General features: G+C 42.4%; 1 protein-coding gene across 1 annotated transcript; it reads right to left on the bottom strand.

Moving 5' to 3' along the window:
- Positions 1-13,250: 13,250 nt before the first annotated feature.
- LOC138167756 (immunoglobulin superfamily member 1-like) lies at positions 13,251-19,268 on the bottom strand. Its single transcript, XM_069096722.1, has 9 exons — positions 19,235-19,268; positions 18,466-18,741; positions 17,198-17,497; positions 16,572-16,871; positions 15,561-15,860; positions 14,816-15,103; positions 14,307-14,417; positions 13,898-13,974; positions 13,251-13,382 (listed from the first exon to the last, which is right to left on the bottom strand). The coding sequence occupies exons 1-9, from the start codon at positions 19,266-19,268 to the stop codon at positions 13,251-13,253; spliced, it is 1,818 nt and encodes a 605-aa protein (XP_068952823.1).
- Between the last annotated feature and the right edge of the window lie 1,918 nt (positions 19,269-21,186).

A 21,186-nucleotide genomic window follows, 5' to 3' on the forward strand; every position in this document is an offset into this window, starting at 1 on the left:
AAGGGGCAGTAGAGAGCACAAAGGCCATCTACCCCTGAGCTACAGCAAGGTTAAGATATCATCACAACCTTTCATACCCAAAGAGAGGTCTTTTCTTCATCTTGACCCCAGGCAAGTTCTCAGCCATCTCTGTTCTTGGGGAGACAAAGCTTAACAAGGCCACAAGATACATTGCCAGTGTCCTCATTAATTCATTCTCTGCCTGCAGAAAGGTCTTAGGAACCCTGAAAACCTCATCAAGACCCTCTTCCAGGATTTCTGTAAATATAGAAAAAGAAAATTCTTCAGGGCTTCTGACCAACAGCAAGGTTCCAGGACCTCTGCAACAACAGCACTGTCTGTCACCAGTGGACTAATCTGGCAAAACAACATCAAAACAGACAGACAAAATACTAGCATCACAGCCATGTTGGCTGACTACTTGGCAGCTCTGGGTGGCAGCTCTCAAAAGTCCTAGGCAGCTCAAACTGGCCCTCAGCAATCCTCTCTCTCTCTGCCTCCATGATGCTGCTTCCAAAAGTTCTTCTGCCTCTCTTTCTCTCTCCTTGTGCCTCTCTAAAACCATGTCACCAGCTCCTTCCAGGTCAGTCCTCTCTTTTCACACCAACAAGTCCATCCCACAAGTGGGATTCACAAACTCTCAGTTTTAACACTCAACGCGAAAACTAAGCCAATATAAGGGGATCTTTAAATTCCATCACTATTACAACAATGCATTTTTTAAAACAAAGGCTTTGTTTTCTTTTTCTTTTCCAAAAATGATTAGAGTTTTAGGAAAATGAGAGGTGTTAGTGATAGACTAAAAAAAAGAGAAAAGAAAGAAGGTCACTGGGTCATATAAAAAGTAAAGAAATAACAAAGCAGGAGAACATAAGGAAACCACAAATAAGAAAATTCATGCAAGTTTTACAAACTAATAGTTATGCTACTGAATGTTAGAGGTGTATATAAGAACAACAATATTGAAGGAAAAAAAAACAACAGCAACAACAAAATTAATATTAGAGAATTTAAGGGCTTATCTAGAATAGTGGATTATATATATAATGGATACTTGATGATTATGAATACGAAAAGAAAGTAAATAGACATGTATCACTTATATATAGCCCCTTGAAAGGACTAGGAAAGTGTGAAGGCCGAAAATTCTCATAAATATTCAGAAAAGCAAAAATAATAAATGCATCCCTTACTGAACCCAGCACGACAAAATTATGATCAATAGATGGTATTTAAGAAAAGTCTTTGGAGCTTGGGGGACTGAATCGCAGGCAGCAGTGCTGGTTTACAGACTCTCAGCCTGCAGATACCAGAGATAACTTAGAAGGTCAGCAGGAGGGGTCTATGTGTGAGAGAAGTGCAGGACGGTGTGCCCATGACAATAGCTAATGCTGGAGCTATTAGTTCACAGACTGAATATTTGAAAGTCACCTATTTCAAACTCTGAAAGCCAAGATGGAAGAACAACCAGTAAGTCACTCTTATCTTCTGGGTGACCTTGAAAAACACGGAGAATATTACCCCAGAAAAATCCTGGAATAGTGGAGCCAACAACAAGATGAGGTACAGCAGACTTTTAGGGCAGGAGGCTAAAGGGATTAACAGGAAAAGCCCCTCTTGGTGTGTCTGAAGGGGACCAGTAAAGTACAGGAGGCATCCTAGCAAGCCATCAGCAAGCACCACTTCAGCAAACCAGCAGGAGTTCTGAGGCCCAGGATGGAGGAATAGGCAAGTGCCAAGATATGGCACACACCAGCCACCACCACCAGTTCTGGCTCAGTACCAGGTAAACAACCAGACTACTAAAACTTCCAGCTGCCAGCACCTTAGGACACAGCACTCAAAACTAGTATCCAGGCCCCAGGCCCCAGGACAAGAACAGTGGGACAGTGGCCCCTGGGTCCCAGAAGCAGAGAACAAATTCAAAAGTCAAAAAAAGAGAAAAGCAACTTGAATGAAATGCAACAAAGAGGGCAGAACTGAGATGGAAGAGTAAAAGCAGGGCTTGCTTGAGCTTTCCCCCAAACTCCTCCAAATATCTGTAAAAAATAACTAAACAAATTCAGGAACTGCAGGACCCACAAAATGACAGAGTGAAACAAATTTCCAGTCCAAGACATCCTGGAAGGTTGACAGGAAACATCTACTGCACTGGACTGGGAAAGGAGTGCAGACCTGGCCACACAGGCACAGAGTGGACCCCTCAGCAAACTTGGAGCAGGCCTCAGGCACTGAATCACAGGTAGCTGTGGCAGTTTCCACAGTTCTCAACCCACAAATGAAAAGACAACTTAGAAAGTTAATAGAAAACTTCTCTCCGACCTGCATGAGAGAGGAGCATGTTCCAGTCCCAGACCCAGGATAGTGGAGGTGGCCGTGGTGCTACTTCTGGAGCTCTCAGTCCAGATGGTGGGGGGGATAGAGCAACTGATCAGAGGGGGGGTTCAGGGATCTTTTTGCTGGTGCTGACACAGAATTCTCTTGATTTGCTTGTGTTTTGACCTGGATGACAGTCCTTGGTGGTAGTCCTGGATCGAGGAGGAGTGTTGGCATGGTGGTCTTTGTGGTGGTGGTGGTGGATAGGGAATTATCCCCACAGTTCCAAGGAAGAAAAGAATGCTTGGGGTCAGTCACAGAAAAGAGAACAGTCCAGGAAAGAAGGAAAGACTCCCTCCCCTCTGAAAATAGCTATCCAAAACTCCTGAAATTTGGGACAGTAACCCTGCACACTGGAAGCAGAGTGTTACCTTAACAAAGAGCTAAAAAAAAGTCAGGTGTCTAGTTGGGAAAATGAGGAAACAGCAGAAAAATCAGACTGTAGAACTTTATTTTAATGACAAGGAAGAACAAAATATGACTAGAAGATTACAAAAAAAGTCAAAGCTCCTACATGGAAAGTTTTAAAAAATGTATATGAGTTGGTCTCAGGCCATGGAAGAGCTCATAAAGGATTTTTAATACCAAGTAAGAGAAGTAGAGAAAAATTGAGAAGAGAAATGAAAGTGGTGCAAGAAAATCATAAAAATGAGTCAATGGCTTGCTAAAGAAGACCCCCCCAAGAAGCTGAAGAAAATGACACCTAAAAATAGACTAATACATGTGGAGTCAAGATGTCAGACTAAAAGCAGAAACTTGCTTGAGTTCACCCTCCAGCCACCTTCAATACCTGTAAAAAGTGACTCTAAACAAATTTTAGAGCTACAGGACCCACAAAGCAACAAAGAGAATCAAATCTCCAATTGAAGGCAGCCTAGCAGGCAAACAGAAAGAGTATAACAAACCAAGTGCAAGCCTACTTGTGTCATGCAGCCCAGGTGTGCAGCAAAGACCAGCAGAGCAGACTTCAGGGGAGTGAAGCACTGGCAGCTGTGGTGGTTTCCAGACTTCTCAACCCCTAAATGCCAAAAGGAAAGTAAAAGTTGAGTGGGGAACTCTGCTGATCCTGGTTGAGAGAAAAGCGAGCTCTGATCCCTACCTCCAGGGTGGCAGAAGTAGGAGCTACAGCTGCTACTGCTGCATCTGTCTCATCAGCTCCAGTTCTACAGATTGTGGGGGGAGCAAGTGAGCAACTAGAGGGCATTTGCAGGAATCTTTCTGTTAGCACTGAGGCAGGATTCTCTTGTTTTGACTTGCTTGCATGTGCTTCGCAGTCTTGGGTGGATGTCCGGGGGTGAGGAGCACTGGTGTGGCTAAGCTTGGTGAGACTGTGGAGACCCAATATTCCTCACATTTCTGAGGCAGGAGACTAGAATAATCTTTGACAACAGCTACACAAAACTCCAGCAATTTGGGACATAGCACGCTCCACTCTGGAAGCAGAGTTCTACTGTGGCAAAGAGGTCAAAAGTCAAATAACTAGCTGGCAAGATGAGCAAACAGAGGAAGCAAAATCAAAGTATAGAATCATTTTTTTTTGTGACAAAGATGATCAAAACATGGAACCAGGAGAAGAGAGCAAAGTCAAAACTCCTGCATCAAAAGCCTCCAAGAAAAATGTGAACTAGATGCAGGCCATGGAGGAGCTCAAGAGGGATTTTCAAAATCAAGTAAGAGAAGTAGAGGAAAAATTTGGAAGAGAAATGAGAATGATACAAGAAAATCATGAAAAATGAGTTAACAGCCTGACTGAAGAAAATAATACCTTAAAAAATAGACTAGCTCAAATGGAAAAAGAGACCCAAAAGACCAATGAGGAGAAGAATGCCTTAAAAAGTGGATTTGGCCAGGTGGAAAAGGAATTTCAAAAATGCACTGAAGAAAATAATTCCTTCAATATTAGATTGGAGCAAATAGAAGTTAATGACTTTATGATAAATCAAGACACTATGAAAGAGATCCAAATGAATAAAAAATAAAGAAGACAATATGAAATATTTCATTGGAAAAAAAACTGACCTGGAAAATAGATGTAGGAGAAATAATTTAAAAATTATTGGACTACCTGAATGACATGATTAAAAAAGAGGTTAAATAATATCTTTCAAGAAATTATCAAGGAAAACTGCCTTGATATTCCAGAACCAGAGTGCAAAAAAAGAAATTGAAGGAATTCATTGATTATCTCTTGAAAAAGATCCCCAAGTGAAAACTCCTAGGAATATTAAAGCCAAATTCCAGAGTTCCCAAGTCAACAAGAAAATATTACAAGCAGTTAGGAAGAAACAATTTGAGTATTGTGGAAACACAATCAAGATAGCACAAGATCTAGCAGCTTTTAGATGGGATGACTTGGAATGTTATACTGCAGAGGTCAAAGGAGAAAAAATTAAAACCAAGAATCATCTACCAAACAAAACTAAGTATAATACTGCAGGGGGAAATGTGGACATTCAATGAAATAGAGGATTTTCTAGCATTCTTAATGGAAAGGCCACAGCTGAATGGAAAATTTGACTTTCTAATACAAGAAGCAAGAGATGCATGGAAAGGTACACAGGAAAGAGAAATCATAAGGAACTTATTAAAGTTGAACTATTTACATACCTACATGGAAAAATGACATTTGTAACTCATGAGACTTTTCTCAGGATTAGGATACTTGAAGGGAAAATATATATATACTTATGTGTGTATGTGTATATGTGTGTATACATAAATATATATGTATGTATAGGTGTGTGTGTATGGATATATGTGTGTATATGTATATATAGACAAAGGGCACAGGATGAGTTGAATGTGAGGGGATAATATCTAATAAATAAAATTAAGAAGTGAGAGTGGAATATGTTGGGAAAAGATAGAATGTGGTAAATAATCTCACATAAAAATGCAAGGAAAAACTGTTCAAATGGAGGGGAAGAACGAGAAGCTGACAGGGAATGGGGCAACCTTATTCTCATTTGGTTTGGCTTCAGGGGGAATAACATACACACCCAATTGGCTATCTTACCCTACAGGAATGTAGGGGTTAAGGGGATAGGAGGGGAGATGATAGAGGGGAGTACAGATTGGAGGAGAGGGTAATTAGAAGCAAACACTTTTGAAAAGGGATAGGGTCAAAGGAGAAAATACAATACATAGGGGGTGGGATAGGATGGATGGAAATATGGTTAGTTTTTCATATGACTACTATGGAAATGTTTTGCATAACTACACATGTACAATATGTATTGAATTGCTTGTCTTCCTAGTGGGGGTGGGTGAGTAGGGAAGAAGGGAGAGAAACTGGAACTCAAAGTTTTAAAAACAAATGTTGAATATTGTTTTTACATGCAGCTGGGAAATAAGATACACAGGCAATAAGGTGTAGAAATTCATCTTTCCGTACAAGAAAGTAGTGGGGCATGGGGCGGGGGGTATATAAGAGAGTGCAGATTAGAAGACGTATTCCATATGCATGACAGGGGACAAATGGAGAAAAAATTTGCAACTCAAAATATTGTGGAAATTAATGTTGAAAACTGAAAATAAATTAATTAATTAAAAAAGAAAATCATAATCCTACCATATATTGTTTAGAAGAAACATTTGAAATGGAGAGATATACACAGGGTAAAGGCAGAAGACTGGAGCAGAATATATTATGTTTCCGGTGAAGCAAAAAAAAAAAAAAAAGCATGGGTAGCAATCATGATCTCAGAAAAAGCAAAAGCAAAAATAGATCTAATGAAAGGAGATAAGGTAGGATACTGTATCCAGCTAAAAAGCACCATAGATAATGAAGTAATGCCATTATTCATATATATGCTTCAAGTGATATAGAATTCAAATTCTCAGAGGAGAATTTGAGGGAGTTATAGGGAGAAATTGACAGCAAAACTATAGTACTGGGAGATCTCAACTTCCCCCTAATTGAAGTAGATAAATTTTACTACAAAATAAACAAGAAAGAGTTTACAGGGGTGAAGAGAATTTTAGGAAATTTAGATATGATAAACCCCTAGAGAAAGCTGAATGGGGATAGAAAGGAATATGTGTGTGTGTGTATAATAATAAAAAAATGTATATATTTTTCCCCACAGAATTGCATAGTACCTAAACAAAAATTTGCCATATACTAGGTCACAAAACCCTCATAGTCAAATGCCAAATGGCAGAAATATTAAATGCATTCTTTTCAGATCATGATGCAATAAAAATTATATCTAATAAAGGGTCATGGAAAGATAAACTAAAAATGAAAAACTAAATAATCGAATCCTAAAGGATTGTTAGGTTAGACAACAAATCACAGAAACAATCAATAACTTCACACAAGAGAGTGAATGACAACAATGAGACAACACAGAAAAATTTATGGGATGCAGTGAAAGATGCTCTTAGGGGAAGTTTTATACCTATAAATGCTTACATGAATAAAATGGAGAAAGCAAAGATCAATGAATTAGGTTTGCAACTAAAAAAAAAACCTAGAAATAAAACAAATTAAAAATCGCCCATTAAATACCAAATTAGAAATTCTGAAAACCAAAGGAGACATTAATAAAATTCAAATTAAGAAAACTACTGAACTAGGGAGAACCAGCTTTATGGGAGAAAAACAATAAAATAGATAAACCTTTGGTTAATTTGATTTTAAAAAGCAAAGAAGAAAATCAAATTATCAATATCAAAAATGAAAATGTTGAATTCAATATGAATGAAGATGAAGTTAAGACAATAAATAGGAAATATTTTTCCAACTATATGCCAATAAATTTGACAATCAGTGAAATGGATGAATATTATATAGATATGTATATATACATATATATGTATGTATATATACATATATACATATATATGTATGTATATATACATATACATATATATACATATATATATATACACTCAGATTAACAGAGAAGTAGGATACTTAAATAACCCCATCTCAGAAAAATAAATTGAACAGTCCAACAATGAACTCCCTAGGGAGAAAAAAAATCTTGAGGGACAGATGGATTTTTGAGAAAATTCTACGAAACATTTAAAGAACAATTAATTCCAGGACAGCCAGGTGGTGCAGTGAGTAAGAGCACCGGCCCCAGAGTTGGGAGACCTGGGGTTGGTTCCCAGCCCAGATACTTAGCACCCACACAAAAATAACTGGCCGTGTTACCTGGAGCAAGTTACTTAACCCTGATTGCTTTAAAAAGAACAATTAATTCTAATAGAACACAGACTATTTAGGAAAATAGGCACAGAAGGAGTCCTACCAAAATCTTTTTATGATTCCTATAGGATAATGAATTGGGAAGAGTGAAAACAAAGAAAGAAAATTATAAATCAATTTCCCTCATGAATACAGAGCAAAAAGTTTAAATAAAATATTATCAAAAAGACTACAGCAAGTTATCATGAGAATAATACCTTGTGACCAGGTAGGATTTGTACCAGGAATGCAGAGCTGATTCAATATGAGGAAAATTATCAGCATGATTAATCATACTAACAACAAAACTAACAGAAACTATAAGATTTTCTTAGTAGATGGAGAAAAAAATCATCGCAAAATATAACACCCATTTCTTTAAAAAAAAAAACACCAACTAGAGAGCATAGGAATAAGTGGAGTCTTTCTTAAACTGTTAAATAGCATCTACCTAAAACTATCAGCAAGTATTACATGTAATGGGGATAAGCTGAAAGTATTTCCCAAAAGCCTGAGGGTCAAATGAGGATGTACATAATCACCAATGTTATTCAAAATGGTACTAGAAAATGTTACTGTGGCAATAAGAGCAGAAAAAGAAATTGAAGCAATTACAATAAGCAAGGAAGAGCCAAAGCTATCACACTTCAAAAATAATATGATTATATACTTAGAGAATTCTAGAGAATCAAGTAAAAAAAAACAACATGAAAAAATAAACAACTTTAGGAAAGTTGCATGATATAAAATAACCTCACATAAATCATCAGCATTTCCATGCATTACTAACAAAACCCAGCAGAGAATCAAGTAAAAAAAAACAACATGAAAAAATAAACAACTTTAGGAAAGTTGCATGATATAAAATAACCTCACATAAATCATCAGCATTTCCATGCATTACTAACAAAACCCAGCAGTAAGAGATAGAGGAATTCCATTTAAAGTTATTGTAGACAATATAAAATATTTGGTAGTCTATCTGCCAAAATAACCCCAGCAACTATATGAAAACAATTACAAAACATTTTTCACATAAATAATATCAGATCTAAATAATTCAAAAAACAGTTACCAATGGGTAGGCCAAGCTAATATAGTAAAAATAGCAATTTTACTTAAAATATTCAGTGCCATACAAATCAAACAACAAAATTTTTTTAAAGGTAGGAAAAAAATAACAAAATTCATCTGGAAGAACAAAAGCATCAAAATGTCAAAGGAAATAATGATAAGACGTGCTTGGTAAGGTGACTTGACCATGCCAGATCTTAAATTGTATTATAAAGCAAGCAATCATCAAAATTATGTGGAAGTGGCTAAGAAAGAGAGGTATGGATCAGTGGAAAAGGTTAGGTACACAAGACAGTAGACAATGACTATAAAAATCTACTTCTTTGATACACCCAAAGAACTCATCGTTTGACAAATGTGCTGGGAAAACAGGAAAATTATGTGACAAAAACCAGGCATAGATCAATATCTTACACCATATACAAAAAAACCCCTCAAAAACACAGTTTAAATGTAAACTGAGAGAAAGGCATAGTTTGCCTCTCAAATTTATGGAGAAGGGAAGAACTTCTGACCAAACAAGAGATAAAGAACATTATGAAATTAAAATGGACATTTTTTATTACATTAAATTGAAAAAAAAATGTTTGGACAAACAAAGCCCATGCAACCAAGAATAGGAGGGAAGCAAAACTTGAAAGAATTTTGACAACCAGTTTCTTTGATAAAGGCCTCATTTCTAAAATATATAGAAAATTGAATCAAATTTGTAAGAATACAAGTCATTCCCCAATTGATAGATGGCTAAAGGATATAAACTGGAAATTTTCAGTGGAATAAATTAAAGATACCTGTAGTCATATGAAAAAATGCTATAAATCATTATTGATTAGAGAAATGCAAATCAAAACAACTCAGAGTTAGTCAGATTGGCTAACATGACAAAATGAAAAATTACAAATGCTGGAGATGTGGGAAAATTGGAACACTAATGCATAGGTGGTGGAGTTGTGAATCAATCCAACCATTTTGGAAAGTGACTTGCATCTATGCCCAAAGGACTACAAAAAAATGCATACCCTTTTACCCAGCAATACCACTTTTAGATCTGTATCCCAAAGAGATCATACCAATGCGAAAAAGACACCCATGAACAAAAATATAGAAACTCTTCTTGTGGTGGCAAAGAATTGGAAATTGGGGGATTCCCATCATTTGGGGAAGGGCTGAAGAAGTTGTTGTATATGAATGTAACAGAATACTATTGTGTTATGAGAAATGATGAGCAGGCAGACTTCATTAAAACCTGGAAATACTTGAATGAATTAATGCTGAGTGAGGTGAGCAGAACCAGGGAAACATCGTACAGAGTTACAGTCACATTGTGCAGTGATTGACTTTGACAGACCTGACTCTTCTTAATGATGCAAGATTCAAAGACAACTCCAAAATATTTATGACAGAAAATGACATCCACATCCAGAGAAAGAATTATGGAATCTGAATGCAGATGAAGGTGTACTATTTGTTTTCTCTCTCTCTCTCTCTCTCTCTCTCTCTCTCTCTCTCTCTCTCATTTTGTTTCTGCTTTATTGAGGCTTATCCCATTGTTTCTAATTCTTCTTTACAACCTAACTAATGTGAAAAAGTTTTCATCTGAATATATATTTAGAGCCTATATCATATTGCACAATATGTTGGGGAAGGTGGAGGGGAGGATGGCAGATAAAATTTATAACTCAAAGTTTGTGGAACTGAATGTTGAAAACTAAAAATAAATAAATTATAAAGTATTTAAACATGAATAGAATTTAAATATTGTAATCTTAAAAATGGAGTGTCAAAAGAGATATCAAATAAGTAAATTAATCAAAGAAAATGATAATAATGTGATGAATATTCTAAATTTTTCAGGCAATCCCAAGGCAACCCTTAAATGCAAATGTGGATATCAAATCAATTTCATCAATAAAAGAGAGAATGAACATCACTTGATAATGCAACTAAATCCTTAAAATTAACAAGTCAAAAAAGCTAATTCACACAAAAAACCAAAATCTGAAAATCATAGAAAAAAATGAAATAAAAAACAAAATGAGCTTTTACTTTAAAATATTTAAAATTATCAAAGTAGATAAAACTTAATTAATCTGATTTTAAGATAACATTTCCAATATTAAGTCATAAATCATTAAATCATAAATAAAACATAAATCTAATATTAAAAATAGAAACAGAAAATGAAAAGGAAGGTGTGACATAGCACCATGTGAAACTGCAAATGAGATGATTTCAGGGAACCCTGGGTAATATGAACTGACGCAGAGTGAAGGGAGAATGACCAGCAGCATGATTTATGGAAAGACAATAATATTTTAAGGGGGAAAAATTTTGAGAGACTTAAGAATTCTGAAAAATGCAAATACCAAGATGCCTTCAGAGGACCTCTGACAAAGTATGACTCCCAGCTCATGACTGAAAGTAATACACAAAAGTACAGAAACATATTTTTTTCAAAGGAACACCATCTAGATTAATTTTATTTAACTCTCCTTAGTTGTTATAAGGAATTTTTACATTTTTTAATGGACAATTTTTTTTAAATGCTAGATAGGGTTAACAATAAGATTGTCAAAAATGAAGAAGTATATATATATATATATGCATATATATACATGTAAAATACAGAGGAGAAGAGAAGAAAATTTAAAAGTACATGCAACAGGATGATTTTTAAACAACACATGGAAGTTATGGGTGTATGTGAGTATATTTGTGTGTGTGTTTGTATCTGTAAGTGACTGAGTGTGTGTGAGTATGAGTGTGTGTTTATGGGTATCTGTGTGTGTGTTTGTGAGTTCATCTGTATGTATGTGAGTGTGATTTTGTGTGAGTGTGTGTGTGAGTGTATGTATGACTCTGTGTGTGAGTGTGAATGTGTTAGGGAAATTTCAAGTCTGTGCTTTTATATTCCATTGGGCATGCAGAAATGCTTGAATTTTATTGTGCATATTTTTTTTTTCAAGCAACCGGGGGTAAGTAACTTGCTCAAGGTTACACCGCCAGTTATTTCTGGGTGTGGTGCTAAGTATCTGAGCCCAGATTTGATCTCCAGGTCATCCCAGCACTGGGGCTGGTACTCTTACTCGCTGAGCCACCTGGCCACCCGCACTGTGCATATTTTAATTAAAAATAATTAGAAAAATACAAGGAATCTGGTCCAGAAGTCATAGAACAAAAAAAACATAATTATGCACAAAGGCAACTAACTAGTGACCCTTAGGGGAATATTTAAAAGGATACGAGCAGTAGATAGCGAAAGGGACCCCAGATAGTTGTCACCAATCTGCCCATCTCTTTACAAGAACAGGAACAGACTTGAGAGGTCTGTTCCTTATCAGTGTGCCACCATTTCTTGGCATCTCTCTGACTTCTCCATCTAGCCTACATTCCAAGAGACTCCTGCTTTTTTGTGAGTCCCTCATCTGTCACTTCAATTAAAATCAGTTTCCAAAAGCAGTCCCAGCCACCTAATCTGTGCAGACCCTCATGATCAGAGGAGAGTATATATACAATTTCCTTCAAATTTTAAATCTGTTTTCAAGGACTGTCTGGGCCTGGCCTGATAAAGCTTTCTCCCAATAACATTCTACAAAAATCTATGAAGCTCTTACTCTATATGAGCCACTGTGATAGAAACTGACCATATGAGCCGAAGTTGACCAGAAGAGGTGTGATCATGGGAATGCCCTCACAGGTTTGATGGCCTTTGTTTGGGACTTTGATTGTCTGGACCACCAAGAGTGTGTGTGAGAGGTCATGAGGAAGGTTATAAAGAGGTTTTGAATGAGAAAAGATTTTATTTTTAATCGCAGAATTAATAGGGAGCAAATGGAGTTTATGAACTAGGGGGCTAATGTAGTCAGACCTGCACTTTGGAAACCTCAATTTGATGGCTGAGTGGACAACAGACTGGGGTGGGACAGACTGGAGGCCGGCAGACCCCCCAGCAGGTGACTACGACAGACCAGGTGGGAGGTGAGCCCCTAGGTAGCCGTTGTGTGACTAGAGAGCAGGAGACATGTACAAGAGATGGTATGAATGTGGAAAACACAGGACTTGACAGCAGACTGGATACATGGGGTGAATGTGAGGAAGCAGTGGAGGACGGCAGTGAGAGGATGAGCCTCGTAGGCTTCCTTCTTTTCCAGTATTCTTGCACTTGATTCCCTTCCACTCGTTCCATAAGTTAGTTACACTGGAGGATGTTTTTGTCCTTGCACACAACAGTCTCCTAACTCCAGGCCACACCTAAAATACTGTCCTTCCTCTAATCTCCCTCTGAGTTTGTCTGGTTTCCTGTAAAACGCAGCTTCGATCCAGTCTAATGCGGATGGCACCTGTACCATGACTGCCATCGACTTCCCCTTGGAGACGATCATCCCCTTTTCCTCCATAAGGATTTGTATGTATCTCACTGTAGACTGATGTATTGGTTTACACACCTCTAGATGCCAGTGGCTATGCCTAAGAGCCATCGTGCTTTCTCATTGACAGAAACCCAGCGAAGGTACTGGAGAGCGGAGGAGATGAGGCTGAGGGCAAGGAGAGGACACAGGAGAAGAGAAAGGAGATAATTATTATGGGAAAGATGCCCAAACCATTAGTTCAAGGATGCAGGGGCATAGAGGGCGGGCTCTGTGGGTGTCTCCTTGGGGCTGGCTTTCCTCTTACTTAAGGGTCTTATGTTCAGCTCAGTGTAGGTCACTCTGAGGGGGCCATCAGCCAGGGGAACCTGAAGGGAAATACAAGGTTAAGAGAACAGTGAGTGACTTTGGAGCAGGGGTTATTTATATATAGGTGTGTTGTGAATGCTTTGATAGACTGTCTCATTAAAGTTCTGGATGCCTTCTCAGAATCACTCCATTAATTACCTAAAATGAGCTTCATAGGATTAAAATACAATTATTGAAATATTAATTAAAAAACACAATAATTTCAAGAAAACCCACTTCAGATGTACTCTACTGGGGAGGAGAAGAAAGAATAGGTAAATGATTAATAAGCGGTCCAATGCTGGGTGTAAAGCCTATTGGGAAAAGTTAGGGTCAAGGATGAAGCAGGCTCTTCCAGGACGAGGACAGAATGGGGCTAACTCACCGCTGGGTCCCTTGGTCTCTCCTTGGCCACTTCAGCATCTGAGGAGGACAGAAGCTTTTATCATTCTGCCAGCTTCCAGCACCAGAAATCCCCTTTACCTGCCCTCACCCTGCCCCAGGATCATGATCCCTTCCTGCCCAGATTACTTACACAGGACTCCAACTCTGGGGGACTCAGGGTTACTTGGAAGGCAGGTACTCCAAGGAAGACAAGGGCGACAGAGGCACCTAGTAGTAGAAAGAGAGGTAGGAAGTAGGACATAGGTACAAGTTCATTCTGGGAGGCTCTGTGAGCTTCCTTTCCTCTCCAGGGACTCTGTCCAATGCAGCAGGGCCAGGGTTCCGTGGGAAGGAAGGAACAGGGGACTCTGGGAAGAGGAGCTGAGTCTCCTTACCTCCTTGGGCTCTCTCCTTGTAAAGACCCTGGTGAGAGAGACATGGGAAGGGAAGAAACAAGGTCAGGGAAGGTCTCAAAGGAGGAAATCGAGTACCCAGTCCTTATCCATTTCTTTATTTTTCTAGACACCAAGGGGTTTCACTCTGTCTTTGCCCACACTCACCCCCATGGATGGATCCATGGCAGAGGATGGCCAGCAAGAGAAGGCAGAGGAGGAGGAGGAGAAAGGAGACACAGCTGAGGGTGATGAGGAGGGTGTTACTGGGCTCTGAACCTGGGGTGGGAGAGAGAGACCTTTCATAAGTCACTGTCCTAAGTGAACTTTCTCTTTATCTTTGTGTCTTTTTATCAGCCTCCAAAGCACCACAATTCTACCAGCATGCAACAGTCAGACACAAAACCTTCTCAGAGTTTATCCCTCAGAATGAGGGGGAGACACCCAGAAACCAGGATAGAGATATGTGGGTCAGCAGGAAGTATGGGAGGGAGCCTCATGACCAAGGTCACACCCTTGGTGTCTAAAACCCCGGAATTGAGGAAAATATCCAAGTCTCTTATCTCTTACAATGTGTCTCTGGACCAGAGCCAAGGCCTTGGATTCATCTCCTTGTAGGAGCTGAGGGTGGGAGTGGTTGTCAGCACCTCCAGTGCATCCTGTGGGCTCCTGCTCACCTCTCACTATGAGCTGCAGGGGGTCACTGTGCTGTGTCCAGAGACTGCCATTGGTGCTCAGGTGGTATCTGCAGCTGTAATTTCCAGAGTGCTTGGGGGTCACATGAGGCAGGAAGAACTGGGCTCCCTCTTTAGTGGTCTCCATGCTTAGCAGGGTTTTCTCATCTCCCTCCTTGTACAGAACAAACCTACTACCTCCTGAGGGCCCCCTGCAGAGGAGGGTCACATCAGCCCCTGAGGCCACCTCTGGGCCGGGCCAGGCTGAGAGGGAAGGCTTGGGAAGTGCCTCTGGAAAGACAAACAGAGACCAGAGAATCTCAGGATCCTTTCCACAGCTGGGATGGGGGGAAGAAAGAGCTGGGAGTGCCCTGAAGAGCTCCCTGACCCTCGGCAGCTACTTCCATTGGCTCCTTGGTCGTTCTTGCCCCAAACCTCCTTCCTTGGAGGGGGGGAGGATGCTCAGCCTCAGGTGTTCTCTGGGGCTGCCAGGGAATGGGGAGGTTCTTCCTCCTTCCATCCATGTCCCTAGAGATTGGCGAAGCACCTGAGGAGGCCCATTCTAACCCTTTTTCTTTCTCCTTCCATAGGCATCAGCAGCCCTTAACCCAACCTCTACATGATGATGCCCAAAAAAGCCGCCCATCACCCCCAGCTGCAATAGGCCTTTGCAAAATTCCTTTGTTCCCTCTTAATCTTGACTCCCAATGTTCTGCTTTCTGCCCTTGGGTCCTGTACACCCCCTCACCTGTCACCCAGAGCTCCAGGACCTCACTGGGCTCAGACACCTGGTATGGAGTCGTCCTCTCACGGTAGACACAGCTGTAGTTGCCAGCATCCTGGGCCCTCGCAGAGAGGAGGGGAAAGGCAGCCGAGGTCCCAGCTGGGCTCTGGCTCTGCAAGGCCTGAGGGGTCCCCACCTTCAGCAGAGTGAATGTCACCCTCTGAGGTGATGTCTGAGGGGGCAGCCGGCACTGGAGAGTCACATGCATCCCGGGCTCCACCACCAGGCCTGGAAAGGCTGAGAGGGAAGGCTTGGGGAGAGATCCTGGGAGAAGAAGAACACGGGCTGGGAGTCAGGACACCTGGGTCAAGGTCAAGGACAGAATGTGCTCTGCCCCACAGTCCCTGTGTGATGTTGGCCCATTCACTGGCCCCATCTGGGCCTCAGTTATTTCCTCTGTAAATGAAGGGGTAAGAATAGATTTCCCAGCATTTCCTGTTCTAGCAATCCAAGATTCTAAAAAGACTTTTATATTTGAGGGAGCCCATCCAACTTATGGTCTCATTCATCTTTTGACTTGTGGAGGGGAAGATCATGACCCCTCATTTTATATCTGGGCTGTCCCAGACAGGCCCAGGGCTCAGGCTCTAACTGGGCTCAGACCTTGGTCCATGAGGGAGAAGACTCAGGCTTATTTCCAGGCTCAGTCACTCGTTTGTTGTGTGACCCTGGACAAATCCTTACCTCTCATTGGACTTCCCATTGGTCATGGGAGAGTTTGGTCTCAAGACCTCCAAGGCCCCTTTCAGGTATGGGTTTCTGTGACTCTTCTCCTAACCCCCAGTTCAGTCCCCACCACACCTTTTTTTCCCTAGATTCTAGATCTCATGTCTTCTAAGACCCCCAAGTCCTGCCAGGCCCCATGGAAGAGCTGACAGTATAGACACCAGGCCTTGTCTATTTGAGGCCCCTGTCTGGGCAGAGAGCAGAGGGGTCATCCTTAGAGATACTCTGGGTCCCACACACCCCCCTCACCTGGCACCACCAGCTCCAGGGCCTCACTGGACTCTGATCTTCTAGGAGGCATTGTCCAATCATTGTAAGCACAGCTGTAGCTCCCAGTGTCCTCAGGTCTCACAGATTGGAGGAGGAAGCTAGTCCAGAGGTCTGCTGACATCTGCTGCTGTAAGGGCTCTTGGGTCTCAGCCTTCCCCAGAGTGAAAGTCACCCCTTCAAGGGAAGACAGCTTGGGCCTTGAGCACCAGAGAGTGACATTGGCCCCTGAAGCCACCACGAGGCTAGATTGGGCCCAGAGTGTGGGGTTAGGGAGTAGATCTAAGGAGAAAGGGAGACACCAAATGTCAGGGTTAGGTGAACTGTCAGGACACCTGCCCCTAACCCCTTAATGAGAGGAACAAAAAAAGTTTAAATTCTATTCTCCTTTTCTTGAGGAGGGCCTGGCTTGAACTGGGAACATCCCTGCTATCTTGGAACCCAAAGCTGAGTCCATGTAGAACAGGAAGTGGTCCCATGGTCTTCTCCAGCCTCCACCAAACAATCCCTTCAGAATTCCCAGGAATTTGTGCTATGCTCCCTCATAGATCCATGGGCCCCTATGGGCTGGATGAAATTGGGGATTACAGGTTCCCATCTTCACTCACCAAGCACAGTGAGCTCTAGGGTCTTGCTAGGAGGGGATCCTCTGTAGGGGGCTGTCTTCCTGTAGTAAATACAACTGTAGCTCCCAGTGTCCTCAGCCCTCACAGATGGAAATAAGAAAACAGCCCGGATCCCCTCAAGGCTCTGTTGTTGCAAGGGCTCCAGGGTCTTGGCCTCCAGCAGGACAAAGTTGTAATCCTGAGAAGGTGAATGCTGTGACTTTTGGCAGGAGATGGTCACTTTTGTGCCTGGGGGTATTCTGTAACCATGTGAAGCTGAAATGAGGGGTATGGGGAGGGCTCCTGTGAAAGGAGGAAAGAAGAAATTTAGAGACTTGATCTCTCCTCCTAATTCCATCCAATCATTCCCTGAAACAGAGCTGAGACAGGTGAGGGTGGGCTGAGGGTCCTTGTCTAGGCCCTTTTGTCATGTCCTATAGGCTTGTTCATGCTTTGATTACTTGACTCTCTGGTCCCAGATGCTCTGGTACCAACAAAACTCTGAGAGCACAGATTGATGGGTGGAAAATGGACATTGGCAGAGGAGGTCACCAGCCCTCTCTTCCCCTTTTCTGTCTTCCAAGCAGCCCAGGTCTGCCCCTATAGCCTGAACCCTCTAGACCAAGGCAGGATCCTCATGCTACATCACTGGAAAATTCAGACCTTTCTCCTTTAACTTTAATGATTGTAAAGCTCTTTTGTACATCAAATCTTGGTGGAGGGATTAGACAGAAACTTTGATTTGGTCCAGGGCACTACCCACTGCCCTGCTTTGCCATGTGGTTCCAGGTACCTCAACTGCCACACCCTGTCCACCACTCAGTGAATCCAGACCTGGGCTGGCAGATCTGTTTGTGGCTCTGGGGGAAGGGCAGGAGCCAGAAGAGGAAGATAGGAACTCCTTCTGGAATCTCTATGAGTAATTAGATTTGTCTCTGGTTCTCCTGTTCTCATTCATCACCCAACTATCAGGTGCCACCTGCTCCACCTCTCAAAGGTTCAGGGAAAGAACCACCCCTGATGTCTTCAGGGAGCTCACAGTCCCAAGGATCACAGGGATTTGAGCTTAAATGGCTTTATTAGACAATTCAGCCCATGACTTTAGTCAGAGAAGAGGGAAATGAGGTTAAGAGATGGGTTGGGCTTGCCCACAGTCAACCAACTAGGACATAGTGGGGCAGGTGTTTGACCCTCATGTCATGGCCTCCCATATCATCTCTAAGGCCGGCCCCCTCCCCACCAGGGATGGCTTCAGACCAGCACCCCCTCACCTGTCACCACCAGGGCCAGGGGCTCACTGAACTCTGACCACAAGAGTCCCTGCCCAGAGCGGCAGCTGTAGCTTCTCCCATCTCTCCAGGCATCCACACTCCTGAGCACGAACTCTGCCTGCTGCCAGGAGTCATTTCTCTCCTCTCTGAGCTCTTCTTCCCTCCAGAGCTGGAATCTGTCACTCCCCAGGTGGCCCTGGCACCTGAGGGTCACATCTGCTCCCCCAGGAACCACAGGACTCGGGACAGCCCAGAGGGTGGGCCTGGGAAGGGGGTCTGAGAAGGAAACAGATAGGATTCCTAGAGATTTCTCTGCTTCTTTCACCTCTGGACTCTGAAGCCCCTCCCTCAGTCACCCCCTCCATTCATCCCAATGTCCTCTGTTTCCCTCTCTGCTTGTCTTCTCAGAGACTCTCAGGGTTGTTCTGGATCAAGAAGGGGAGAGAGAACAGTGGGATACTGGGACAGGACTCACCTGTTTGTGCCTGTACCGCCCAGCCCAGACACAGCCCTGTAAGAGAAGCTCAGGTTATCTCTGCCTCCTCTCCAGCCCACACTGACCCATCCCCGGCTCTCCCCAAAGCCCCTGAGCCTCTAATCCTGCTTTGGCCAGAATGTGAAGGAAGAGCCCTTTGAGCAGACACTGGGCTCCTGCTCTGCCCCAAATGGTTCTGTCTCCTCCTTAGGCTCCTCCTTGTCCTTCAGGGTCAGGAGCCAAGGACCTCTTCACAATGCCCCTCCCTCCCCAGGACTGACCCTGGACACTCACCAGTGGAGATCAGGAAAGAGACTGTTGGACCCATGTTGGGTCTTCACCGCTGTCCGTAGCTGTCTAATCTCAACTGTACCAAGGGACAAAGGTAGGCAGATAAGAGGCTGGCCCAGGATGTGGTGGCCAGCCCTGCTGCCTTTCACCCCCAAACCCAGGCCCCACAATTTCCGCTCTTATACTGATGAGTGAGGGACCAGGATCCTTCACAGCTTAACCCTCAAGAGATCATGGTGTCTTAAAGCTGCCACAGCTGGGCAAGAACCAGGGAATCTTGGGTAACTCGTATGGAAGACCACTGAAGAGGACCAGGGGGAAAACACTGAGACATGACGGCAGTGCCTGAGACACCCCATAGGAGCCTCACCCTGAGAAGGCCAAGGTTGGGCACAAAGTCAGATGCCACGGCCCCAGAGGGCTCTGCCCCAGATGCTGGGCTCAGCTGGTTACCGGCCACATGGTGCACGTTTGGTAAAACCGCTGGGTCAGTCACATCTGCTCTTGAGATGATTGAGGTCAACATCCTCGACAAGAAGAGGAAAATGGACAACAGCAATGGTTATGATTCATCCAGCACTTTCAAACTCGTAAACTATTTTACATTTTTCTCCCTTTGATTCTGAAACCAACCTGATAGGTCCATTCTATGTTATCTCCATTTTATAGATCAGAAAACAGTGGTAGACAGGGGTTAAGTTACTTGCTCAGGTTCTCACAGCTAATAAGAGGCAAAGGCAAGATTTGAACTCAGGTCTTGCTGACTCCAGGGATTTTGAATCCCTGAATTCCATTGAATTGAAGGGATGAATCTTGTACCAGGTGCTGTAGGAACTTGGTGCAGTCTGGGTGCACCTGACCCCCAGGGATCTAAACACCTCAGTTACTGACTCTTCTATAGGACACTACACTGGCAGCCCTGTTCAGTCCGGGAACGGCCACCCATGGTGTTGGCTGCTCTGCCTGCTGTTTGCTTTGACCTGGTACCTGCCCATAAAATTGTTTCTTGACTAGGAAGTCTCAGGAGGCCTTCATGGCAACAGCTGCCAGATCTGGGCTGCCTTGCCTTACCCATGATCACTCAGTATTTCCCTGTCTCAGACTCCACAGCCTCCCACTGAGACAAGACTCAGCTCAAAGTCCATGACCATTTATTAAGTTTCTGCTATATATCCTGTCCTGCTCTACATGCTGGGAATACAAAGACAAAATAAATAGGGCTGCCCCCATGGAGCTTACACTCTGTTGGTGAGTGAAATGGACAAATATAATGGACCTGACAGCAAAGCCAATTATAATTTGATAGGAGTATTTATTAACCGGCCGGTGACTGCCTCCCCAATAGGGAAGACAGAACTGACTCTTCTGTAAGATACACTTATATAGAGTTAGGTGTTGCTAATCAACAAAATGCAGTTCCAATAGGGGTGTAATGCTGTTAATGCCTTTTCTAGGGAAGCCTTGATTACCTGGGAAAGCCCTGCATACAAACATAAACAGACCTGAATCTGGGGCATATTTCTAGCAACACAGGTGAAAAGTTCTCTCACTATTATGGCCTATTAGGTGATTTACAGGGACATTGGTAGGGGTCCTTTTCTAGCAGGTTGCAACTGGGAGGCGGATTTGTTGTATAATTTCTGGTGGGCACTTCAGTGAGGAAAAAATATACTTAAGTATGCCCAGTATTTATGCGTGATGATTTGGGAGTGGAAGGGGAGTTCTTTCTTGAAAAGAAGATTGTTAATGACAGTTAAGGGCTTCCAGAAGGCACAAAAGGAGAGCAGGGGAGAGTGGGCTGGAACATATGGGTAAATTCAGTTGCAATAAATGAGCCTGGCAGAAGATAGTCTGGCAACCAGAAAGATAGCTCTAACCTGGGGAGAGCTCAGCTCAGATTCCTGAGTCAAGCCACTGGGCAGTTGGTAGTCAGTCCTTCACTTCAGGAAGAAGGG

The sequence above is a fragment of the Petaurus breviceps genome, unplaced genomic scaffold (assembly GCF_028583685.1).
Source record: "Petaurus breviceps papuanus isolate PSGF00001 unplaced genomic scaffold, PetGlider_PUasm1.0 296, whole genome shotgun sequence".
Taxonomy (NCBI): Eukaryota; Metazoa; Chordata; class Mammalia; order Diprotodontia; family Petauridae; genus Petaurus; species Petaurus breviceps.